The sequence below is a fragment of the Plectropomus leopardus genome, chromosome 11 (genome assembly GCF_008729295.1).
Source record: "Plectropomus leopardus isolate mb chromosome 11, YSFRI_Pleo_2.0, whole genome shotgun sequence".
In the NCBI taxonomy this organism is placed as follows: domain Eukaryota; kingdom Metazoa; phylum Chordata; class Actinopteri; order Perciformes; family Serranidae; genus Plectropomus; species Plectropomus leopardus.
Window position 1 is genome coordinate 11,414,120 of NC_056473.1, and position 12,082 is coordinate 11,426,201.

Sequence of the window (12,082 nt, forward strand, 5' to 3'; positions counted from 1 at the left end):
CTCTCCATCTGTATGGAAACAAGACTGCTGAGCCCTGTAGAAAACAGAGAGGAAAAAAAAATTTAAGGTCATGGAAGGGCTCCTATTTAGTTGTGGAAAGTCTTGGAAAAATCATGAAAAGTCAAAAGCCATTCAAATTCATGCAGTCTCATGGATGGATGGATGGATTACTGAACGGGCCTAACGAGCTCAGGGTCCTAAGTGTCATGGCCCCCCTGGTCTTTATCAGCAAAATGTCACACAGATTAACACATACCAACCAGGAAGAGAGACACAATGACCAAAAAAAGACAAAAAAAAAAAGAAAAAAGAAAAAGAGATTAGAATAAAAGACATAAAGCAAGTATTAAGGGATTCAAAATGACTAAAAAGTGGCACAGAATGACCACAGAAACACTCAGAATGGTTACATGCATACATACAACACCTAAAAGATGCTTTACACTTTCATGAAAGCCATACATAGTGACACAAACACATCAATAATGAGATGCTGTCACTTTTCGTAATCATGGCTCAGGCCCAGAAACTGAACATGAATCAGCACACTCACAACACAGCAAAAACAAGCTGTTAATAAAGGCCACCAGAGCTCTTTGAAGTTTGTCTGACTGTCCTCATCCCTCCATCCGTCCACAGCCACCTCTGGCCTCGCCTAACCACTGGCACATGCTTGTCATAAAACAGTCATACACTTCCTCTTTTATGGTTGTGTTTCTCTTTCAGGTTATATATCTGTGTGGTTTCATCAATATATATTGATTTTACAAGGTTTCATTGAACAGACTGGGATTCTTGGTTCAGCTTGTTTTTTTCTTTTGTTTTTCTTTTAAGGCTGTGAAAGAAGAGGGACAGAGTAAGACTTGGGCTCAATTTGTGTGTGTTGCATTCTTTATGTAAAGTGTGTGTGCATCTGCATCCCCACTTCTTCTGAAAATAATAACAAAGTCTGATTTTTATAGCACAGTATGACAGTTTTTGTTACATGAAGTATCTCTTCAGATGGTCTTTTGGTGAATATTCCTATAAATTGAGAACACCACAGGCACAAGAATCACAGATGTTGGTCATTACCCAGGTCTTTTTTTTAGAGAGAGAGAGAGAGAGAGAGAGCTCCATGCAAAAACTCTGAAATTAGAAAATGAGCGCTTGTAGCAGCTCTAAGTTAAATTGTGAATAATTGTACGTGACATGCTGGCATATTTTTGTGGGAGAATAAGAAACTGTAGGCTCAAATCCATCCTACATCTAGCAAATTCTGCTACTGATACAAGACCTTAATTTGTAAAATATACACTGGGAATCAACTCAGCACAGCAGCTAAGTAGTAATGACGTGACTCACTGACGAGACTCCTAAAAACATAAACAAGCTTCACTGAATGATGCAACTGCATTCCCTGTCCTTTTCCTTAAATTTATTTAAAAACTGTTGACAGTTTAAGAGACATTTAATACTGTTTCCAGAACAGCTGCCATGTTTTCTCAGTTTAAAAGTCAGAAGCAAAGATGAGTGGAGTGAAGGGTTCATCCAATTAGCTGTGGGAAGGTCCATGTTGATGTGTTAGTGACAAAGAGACAGTCTACCATCCCCATCCCAAACAACTTCCTTTCCAGCTGGCTTTCAGAGCCTGAGGTTCTCAAATTTAAAACATTTCAGCCTAATGTCACAAACCTCCCAGAAAAAATAAAGCTGGTGAGTTCTGATATACCTGGGTCCAGCTGTGTTCCTTGTGTTAGTTTTGATGACTCTCTTAAATGATAGCGAGTTGCCCACTATCATTCATCGTAGTATTTCAAAAAACTTTGGTTTTGTTCTAAACCACCCACTAGCAGTACTGATTTGGCTAAATTCAGAAAAAACAGATTCAGAAAAATTTCCACAATGCACTAGATAAGTTTACCTCACCTACTGTGACCCATAATGCAAAGCCCTGAAATTATCATAACAGCTAACTTTTGATTGCAAAATTGTGACTAGGCCACAGCCTTTGTGTCACAAATGTGTAAAGTAACCTATCCTCATATAACATGTCACTTGATATCCTACGAATATGCAGACACAACAGTTTGTATGATGTCCTACAAATTAGTGTAAACATTACATCGTTAACGTACAGTTATATAGTTAACGTAAAGAAAGGGAAGTGAGGTTTAGGCAAGTAAAGTTATATTGGTTGGGATTCGGAAAAAAGAGAGCATGATGAGGAAGTACATTAAAATCACTCAAAGGTTGCTGTAAGTTTTTGTTTTTTTTTAAAGATTATTTTTTGGGGGCTTTTATTGCCTTTAATCGACAGGACAGCGTGAGCATGAAAGGGGTAGAGAGAGAGAGACATGCAGCAAAGGGCCGAGGCCAGAACCGAACCCTCGGCCACTGCAGCAAGGACACAGCCCCTGCACATGGGGCGCCGCTCCATCCACCAAGCCACCAGGCGCCCCAAGGTTGCTATAAATTTACACAGTTACAAACATGCATCTTCAGGGTAAAGTTCGGGGGGATATTCCATTATTTTGTTACCCATCCACCACCCAAACCTGCATTCTTATGAGACCATTCAGTACCACTTCCTTGTTTTACTCCTGTCACCACACTGGTCACATGATTGCAGCCTTTCAAAATATGTGGGATATGTAGAAATTTGAGTTTATAACTTTTCATAGGAAAACACACCAACAGCCTGTGTAACTACATTTATCCTACTACCCATAATGTTTAAATAGCAACTAAACCACCCACTTTTTGCTTGAGTGCCTCCTCTCTGGAGTGTGCAAAAAGTCTCAAAAATAGGCAAGGCTGGGAGGGGGCCAAGACACGCCCACTCACCCTACTGTGCTGAATCTCGATCCACAGCACCTCCCTGCCCCCTGCATAAACACAAAGAAGTCAATTGGTGAGAGGGTGGTGATGAGGTGGCAACAGGGGTCTTAGTTGGTAATGAAAGCAGGCTCCTGCTACCAAGATCAGCCATAAGCAAAATTCAATTGCACTGCATTTAGAGGGCAGCCACTATGCATATTTATAACACAATATGTAGAACTGTAAGAGCTGAACCTGAATCAGTCACCAACACTACTTAATACCCATCTGTATATATTTCATTTCACCTGAAAAAAAGTGATTTTGGAGTTTAGTTACTCTTTAAATTAAGCCTGCTAAGTTAACATTTAACATCTCAAAGACAGCAATATTAACCTGAGAGAGGTGTTAATGAGGAAAACAACATGACATACATAACTTAATCAAATGTTAACGGTATATACAGTATTTTTTTTTATTAGGGACAGAGAAGGACACCAAGGCCCTTATTACAGCTATACCGTAGTGGTGGTTTGCTATTGGCCATATTTACCTCAGTGTTCCAAAACCAGAAACCAGCCAAGCCTGGCCTGGGATACTGCAAAATAAAGTGCTTAACAGTTTCATTTTACATACTACTGGCTGCTACATAGTGCATACTGCAGTCAGTGGTAGTATGGAGAAGGCAGTTTCGAATACAGCCCTTGATTTATTCTTTTGACAACATCAGCGCATCAGGGGCCTTCTGACTTTCCTTGTCTAATGTGGTGTGTGTGTGTTTGTGTGTGTGTGTTGCACAGTCTATGGTTACTACCTATCTGTGTGTGTTATTGCTAACCTCTTCCCCCCTAGACAAAAGCCGCCAGTGTCCTTTTTTTGCCAGCTTTCAAATTTCAAATTTATTTTCCTTTTGTTCTGGCTTTTTTAATGTCCCTCTTCCTTTTCTCTCTCTTTCTGGCCCCCCCCCCCCCCATCCCTGATCTCCATTCTCCATTCATGCAGCCCTGTCACAGCGATGATAATGATGACCTCTGTGTAATACTAGCTTGTTATTGGCCCACCAGCGAGGCCAGTGTGTACACCCTCTGTTGCTTTTTCTGCATTGACCATTGTGTTATGAGCGAGACGCTGGATCGTGTGTGTGTGTGCACGCACGTATGTGTGTGTGTGTGTGTGTGTGTGTGTGTGTCTGTGTGAAACACAAAGAGCAGGCAGTCAGTCTGGGTGAGCTGCACAGGGTATCTATGGAGAGGCAGGGAAATTTACCTGAATTGACCCTGTGCTGTTGTTGTTGCTATTATACTGTAGGCTCTTCGGGAACACAGGGAAAATTACTGGAAACGACCTTTCTAGTCCTTTTGTTTTATAGGATATCTACACATTAATGCCTTATTTGTGTAATATTCTTTTACCATAATACCATGTCTTAATACTACTATTTTCTGCTTGCTGTTGTCAGTTGATGTAACATGTCAGTAACTTTCAACTGTACGCTGCTCAACACACGAGCTGAAACAGGAAATGAGAGCATCTTACATTTGAGTTTGAATGGAATGCGATTACATTATTAAGTGCAGAACTAACGGATTGTGACGGACACACCAAGGAAAGCATATAATATTTATACATTGCTACAACACTTGCAGCCGTAATTCAGAAAGTGATTTCTAACTAAGATGCTAAAAAGCACTTGAATGTCTTTGTAGCTTTATGGCAAAATGACTCATTTCACTTTTGGGATTTGACCCATTCGGTCTGTAACATTCAGAAAGTTAGCGGAGGGCTAAACCGGAAGCTAGCTGCTTGGCTTTCAAAAGACGTGTAGTGTGCTTGCTTTATGGGTGCAGTCATGCAGATGATCCAAGTCGTTTCGTACCGGGGCAGTTGAACTCTTTTGGCTTCATGCGCCACTGAGCAACTTTCAAAGAAATGAAAAGGTTTTCTATATACACCCATACACTAAACACGTTGTTTTTTTCCCCCAAGATTGCTCCACCTAGTCTCGCCCTACTGTGTTATGATTGGCTAGTACAAACCCTTTATCCTTGACCTCTTTGTTCTAACCTAAACCACTTCATCTTAATTGACAATGACAAGCCAATTACAGCACAGTAGGACAAAGTTAGCCGATATATACTTGGGAAATATAATTGCTCCCAAAAATCATGAATGTAAACAATACTGATTCTAAAATATCCAAAATCAAGCTTTGCAAATGCATCCAACAGGTTTACTAGACCATAAGGACAGGCACAGGATATCTTTGTGATAAAAAGTGAATATAAATATAACTTTATTTGTTTAAAAGGACACTCCCCAGGGTACTGCCAAGTACTGGTGCATTTCGAGGGAGCTGTTGTTTCACTTTTTGCTCAAGAAGTACTTTATATGAAGGAGTTTTGCCTTGTGTAAATATGACAAGCTTTTTATCCCTGGACAATATCAGTGTGCTTTTAGATGGCTTCATTGCAAAATTAAAAAAAATATTGTTCTGCTGACTGAGGACAGTTTGTAACAAAGTAAATGTACTGCAATAAGAAAAAAAAAGAACACCATAATGTAAAAGTAGTAACTCAATATTTTCAGTTTTTACTATAACAGTATTTTAAAACCTTGCTTTTTCATCCAAAAGGCCCCAGTGGGATATTAAAAAACTCCTTTCCAGTTGGAATGAACATTACGTTAGTCATGCTTGTGCCATGTAAGTAGACACAGCCATAACAAAGAAAGAGTGACGCTGTAAAATTGTCTGGTGTTACACAGGTTGGAGCATCGGGCCTTTTGAGGTCACAGTGGTGGGAAAGAACATTACACAATCACTACAGCATGCAAGGACGGTGACCTGTGCAATTGTTTCCCTCTCGTCTTATCTCTTCTCCTGTCCCGGCTATGTCTCCATTGTCCCGTGCGATTGAGAGCATTTCAATGACAGGAATCTTGTTTTGTTGAATAGCGCGGCCTGGTCGGACACAGATGCCAAGACATTCCTGGAGGTGGTAGTCTTTCCTTTTGGCAGCCCTGCACCTATGTCTCCTCTAGACCACTCTCCTTATATTTTCTCTATCTTTCCTCCTTTACATGACGTAGTCCTCAAGGTGACTGTGAAAGAGAGGGGGAGTTAGATGTGTCTCTATGAGTCATTGTTTTGTTGTTTGCCTACGTGCTCGGTGTCTGTGTGTTGACTGTTCAAAATCTTGTTAATCCAGCCAGCACAGCACCATTCATTGTATATACCGGCCTTGTTTTCCCCGCTGAATAAGCCACACCACTTCACGACACCTAATTACCATTCATTTCATGTCAAGGCTACCACACAGCTCCCTCAGTTATCCAGCATCTCATATCTCTCTTGCATGTCATGTCTCCATTTGTCAGTAATTATGTGATGGTAGAGTATTGCATGAAATCAGAGAATGAAGCGAAAGCAGCCCCAAGCTTTTCTCCAGGCTTTCCAACTCTCCAACAGATGGCAGTATGAATTGCTCTATCGGCACAGGCCGGCTCCGGACTCGTCTGTGTGTGTATTAATGATATTCAGAAAGTAAAGCAGATGTCTCTTCTCTCTTAAATTGAAACTTCAGAAAGGGCCAGAGTCAGAAAAAATGTATATTCAGTATTTACTTGCTGAAACACTTTACAATATTATAGCTAAATCTTGCTTATTGTACGCCAAGTGAAATATTCAAACCCAAGGCACTATTTTCCACTTATCTTGTGCTTCCCCTTTTTTTTAAAAAAAATCACAAAATTTAAACATATGGGTGCTTCTTTGGAAACTTTTGCTGTCTTAGCAGCATAAGAAAAAAAGTTGTGCACATTTAAACAATGCTTGGCTGTACAACATTTGTGTTAAGTTTTTAGTAAGGTTTAGAAAGCAAACCCCATGTCAAATGTGGATGTATGACATAATACATGTCTGACATGTGCTGTTGTCTGGTCTTGTTTTCATACTTAATACTTTTTGTTCCCTTTGTAATGCAGCTTCAGTGTCTAAGAAAAAGTGCCCTGCAGGGATAACAAAGTTCATCTCATCTGTCTTGTTTCATCTTATCTTAGCATGATACATTTAGTTTACTTTGCAGAAAACTGTCAGAGTGTTGACAGTTAGGCTCATGGTGGCTTTTAACCATTGGCGTCACACATTTGTTTACTCACTTCAGCTTTTCATTAGTTTTCCTTTATAACACTCTCCCCTACAGCTCTATTTGGCCACATTTAAGGATGTTGTCCCTCATTTCTCTCCTTGTTTATTTGTTATTTGCTAGGTGACAGGTAGACTAGCACAAATAAGTGTGGGTACACACTGCATGCATGTTTGTTTGTCTACTCGTATTTGTTGCATTGCACTAGATACCAGATAAACAGCCACAGGGGAGGGCAGGAAGGTGGTCAGGAAGGGTGTTCCTGTGTGAACAGGACCTCTGAGTCCTCCCCACAGTTGTCTCCGTATTTCATGTCTCCACTAGCAGCTGTAATGACTGGAAGTACATGAAACACAGGTCAAAGACCAAATAAACTATCGATAACGCAATTATGATCCTTGTAATTAAATTTGTATTCAGCGTCCCTTTCCGACTCCACAGCCTTGCACCTATTTCATATTTAAATTGATTTTAAATTTAGATGAACAAAAAATTGATTCATGTCAGCAACCTAAATGTGAGCTTTTCTATTTAAAAAAAAATGTAAATTTATATATTGATTGTAAATATCTTGGATTTGGATCAATGGTTGAACAAACTATTTGATTGCCTACAGCTCTGGGAAATTGTTTGGGGTAATTGTCACTGAGGACAAAATAAAGAATAAATGATGAATTGATTAATAAAAAGAAATATAATAATCTCTTTTAAAGGGCAAATGATGATTTTATTCTTAAAATCATCATTTGCAGCCCATATAAACTTTCTTTTTATTTTAACATACTGTGTACATGAATTGACTAAAGTGGAAAACTTAACCTAGCAGACACTTGTTGTCCGGTGCCTGTGTCTGTGTCAGCCCTGCCTGTGACTGTCTCATGTGTTGTCTGTGGTCAGAGGGAGGGTCGGGGACAGCTGGAGCGTCACCTGTCACTGGATAGCATGCGTTTATATGACACAGCAGTGGTGACACGCAACTCCAGCAATTACACACTACACAGGATGAGCAAGATAACAAACCCCCTTCTCAATACAATACCCCTTTGGTAAATGCCAATCAAGAGAACCTCATGTAAATTACAATTAAATTCTGAAAGCAATTCCACAAAAAAATCGTATTTAGTTGAATAAAAAAAAAAATAGCAGCATTTCTCAGTTCCAAAGATTATATAATAATGGCCCCCGATATCATGGCGATTGGTCTGTGGACTTCTGTTTAGAAGCCTTGATTTTGGCATTGGTGCCAAACGTGGGGAGCAAGAGGATGGCGCTAACCCCAACGCTAGTGGTTAGCTCGGTTAGCATGGTGCATTTACAGCAATGTTTAACTTAGATAGTACTAATGCTAATTTTTGCTAGCGAATCAAGCAAACCCCCTTTTTTAGGCGACCAGAACATTACAATTGACTTTCATGAATTAGAATCATGAAAACAATACAGCGGAAGTAAAGCTGAAGCTAAAAACGTTTTTGGCGCATGTGCAAGGTGAGCAACTCTATTGGAATGAATAGGCGCCATCTGGGCATCCAGTACCTAGTTATTATTATAAATATAATAAAAGTACCCTACCGTCTCCTCTATTTGGGCCTTAATAAAATTTAAATGGGTGCGTTAAATAAAAATTCACCCCCCTTCAGTTATCATGAATGAGGAAATCTTGTTTTGTCTAGACTGAATTTATTTCTGCTGTAAAGTTGCACATTTTTACATGGGTGTCTACAGTCTAAAGCACTTTGTAACCTTGTTAAGAAAAGTGCTATATAACTAAGGTTTTTATTCGGCATTTCCGCGTTAGCTTAATCTTTCAGCCCTGAAACTTTTACCACTCGGTCAGCTCTGATTGCGTTTTTGTTGTTTTTTGTGTCAGTTTCGACTTTCAGAGGTGCAACATAGTAGCTTTAAGAATTGCTTTAGCATCTGTGGTAATGTCAGCAAAATTATGTAATGTGGTAAAAGGAATAGTCTCACATATCATAACAATATACAGCACAGTGTGTCTGTAAGAACATGTATTGGCAAAGAGAAACAGTGGACACAAGTCACCACCAACATCATGACTTTGAACTTGAAAAAGAATATCCTTACCACACGCTTTCCGAATTTTGCTTTTTTCATTTGTCATCATACCATCTCATTCACCCACATCCACAGTTGGAAACACATACAAGGAAATGTAATCTTGCAACACACAAGCGCACAACCACCAGTAACACATCCATATGCATGCACTTGCACAACCTCCCCCCTCACCTTTGCATCTCTCACCCACATGCATCCACAGAAAGCAAACACATACACCCAGTCCATGGTAATAAATAAAAAGTTTACAACATGCCTGTTTAATAAGGTTTGTTTTTTTTTTTTGTTTTTTTGCTCTCTCTGTGGGTCCCCCAGGCCACTCCTTTCAGAAAACACAGCAGGAGGAATTCCTGATCCATTTTAAGCTCCAACGAGAATGTTGATAAGTCTGTAGATTACTGCCCAACATGTTTATGATAGCCTATTATTCTCTAAGCTTTATCCGGGCCCAGCGCGTGCTTCGTCTACTTAGCACAACTATTTAGGTCATGGTACAATCTGAGAGGAAAGCAGTGTGGATGGTGAAATATCAGGAAACAAAAGCAATAAATGCGAAAAGGAAGCAATTCTTGCTCTTTCATCCTGTATATTAATGACCACATAGTTATGTTACAGCACAGTATACATGTTAGTAGTAAAGTCTCTCAGGCAGCCAGTGGTCTTGCACATTACTTTAAGTTCACTATCTGTGTTATCTTTAAGATTAAATAAACGCTATTCCAAAATGCAACTAAAAAGCTTAACTGATTTATTTGTCTGGAATCTAAGTTTTGACAGACATTTTCACAATGCTCAGTTATTTATAAATTATGATCACTGGCATCCTCTTATGCGATTTCATTCTTTCCCGTGACACACTCCGATACTTCAGATTTATTTTTCCTATTATGGCTCATATTTCAACAACAATAATAGCTGGTAAATGTCCGGCTCTGCCATAAAAATGTCCAGGGCCATCAGGCACACACACTAAAAAGATGTGGAGAAACAGGGGCCGTACCCTTAAGCCTATGAAAATGCCATTGATGTTAACTATCTGACTGTCTCCTGCCAGAAATGCCGCGGTTGTTTCGCTATCAGCATCTACTAGAGACAGGAGTCTGATTCTGTCTGCTCTGCCCGCTGTGTGAGATGTTATGGCTCTTTGATGTATTTTGCTGTTTAGGCTTTCATTTACCAAGCGCCATCTTTATCATTTTTCCCTGGTTTCTTGAAGCTGTTGGAGCCATCAGAGGATACTGGTGTGTGTGTGCTTCAGGAGGGAGAAAATAAATAAGTACAGGGGTAAAACCAAGGCCAAATCTGTGACGACATAGAAAGTCTTTTTGAAGTCAAAAAAGTGTGTGCAGTAACTTTGTGTGCCTTCTTTTGTGTGGTTGCGAGTGTGTACATGAGTGTGTCTTGGTTTGTTCATGTTCTGATGTATTCACTGTATTTGAATGTAGGCAGGCAGTCTGTTATCTGTTTACCTCTATCATTCAGATGGGGCCATTTATCTGTATTCACACCATGGTTAGGCTGGCTGTGCCCGGTAGATGTCTCTCTTGGGGCGACACACCTGTGTTTACAGTCAGGAAACATGTAAACAACAGCAGCCTGCGTGTGTATGTGTGTGTGAGTGAGTGTCTGTACGCCCACTCAAGGATCATATGGCTCAACAGCTTATAATGAGTGGCTTTAGCAGGTAGACGGCGACTGGCAGACTACCATGTCATTATATCCTGCACTGCTCTGTCATTGGGAATGCAACTGTATTAAAGAGGCAGATGGATATGTAACAAAAGCACAAACTCGCCGACCTTCATTTCATAACGCAGGTCTACACTGTATTTATGTTCAGAGTGTTTATCCCCGGAGCCATTCAGCTGACTTAACCTGTTTGTCTTTTGTCATTGTGTTAAATCTAGGTGCATAAGATGGACCAGAAAGTGGACTCAGTCCTGCGTATCCTGATGGAGCAGTTTCCGCCGAAGCTGGAGCTAACGTCCAAGCCCTCCATCCGCAGGGTGACCATCCAGAAATGCATGGGTGCCAGCATTGATGAAGAGCTCTGATTTCACAGCGGTGGTCACACCAGGTATGAAGGTGAACCAAAGGACCAGGAGTTCACATTAACAGCACAGCCCCTAGCATGGGGGGCCAGCATGCGCATAAAATGGGATTCAGTCTTCCAAAAGCCCTTCCTCTTGCAGTCCCACATTTTCTCATTGACTTTTTACCACTGAGGAGAAAACAACTTTTGATTATCTGCTTGCTCTGGGACATGAGGGCAACTGAGAGTTGGATTCACAGTGTAGAAAGAAGTCTGACTGGACTCTTCCCTCTGATGATTGTTGACCCTGTTTGGGTCCTCTTTTTTTGCCTAATGGCTCTTTCCCACTGCACAAAAACCTGCTAATACCCGCAAACACAACACACAACATCCGCGTGAACGCACCTCCACTTATTACCATCCGTTTCCTCATAAGCAGCACTAAAGCACTGATCCAAATTACACTGCACCGAGTTTGAAAGAGAGACTGAATAAGTAAGACATATATAAAGAGGAGTAACCAGCATAAAGTTTTCACAAACCTCTGTCCATGCTGCTTTCTACTGTTTACGTGTTCTCTTATCCTTCTTTGACATCATACAGACACACCAAAATGAAACCCCACACACACTAAAAGGCACACTTGTCTGCTGCAGAGCCATGTACACAGCTCAGCTCTCCTACTGGCAATGGGAAAGCAGTGTGTAGCCTATTTTTAGCGGGTTGCATGTGCTTGTGCAAATTTTTGGTAAGAAAGGGGTATAAATGTATCTTTCTCTGCTGCACCAGCATTGTGAGCCCTCAGTCTTCCCCTGCAGAACATTCAAGCAGCGACATGCTACTTCAAGTTATTCCCTTACATTAGCCTCATAATCACACCACTCAGATAATGTTAATTTATATGTGGCCTGTCACTGAGCTGCATTCCTCTACTCCAAATATTATTCCAAAGCTAACTGACCCAGTAATGAAGTCGTAATGCAATCAAAGCACACAAGCTCCCCAAAGACACAGAGAAAAACTGAGAGTC

At 40.5% G+C, this 12,082-nt stretch overlaps 1 protein-coding gene across 1 annotated transcript in view; it reads left to right on the forward strand.

Annotated features, from left to right (window-relative positions):
• The window catches only part of kcnq1.2 (potassium voltage-gated channel, KQT-like subfamily, member 1.2), a 197,252-nt gene extending 185,811 nt beyond the window's left edge, over positions 1–11,441 (forward strand). Inside the window, exon 19 of the mRNA XM_042496706.1 lies at positions 10,928–11,441. Within this exon, the coding sequence (XP_042352640.1) occupies positions 10,928–11,074 (147 nt within the window). The 3' untranslated portion in view covers positions 11,075–11,441. The remainder of the gene's footprint in view (positions 1–10,927) is intronic.
• The last annotated feature ends 641 nt before the right edge of the window (positions 11,442–12,082 follow it).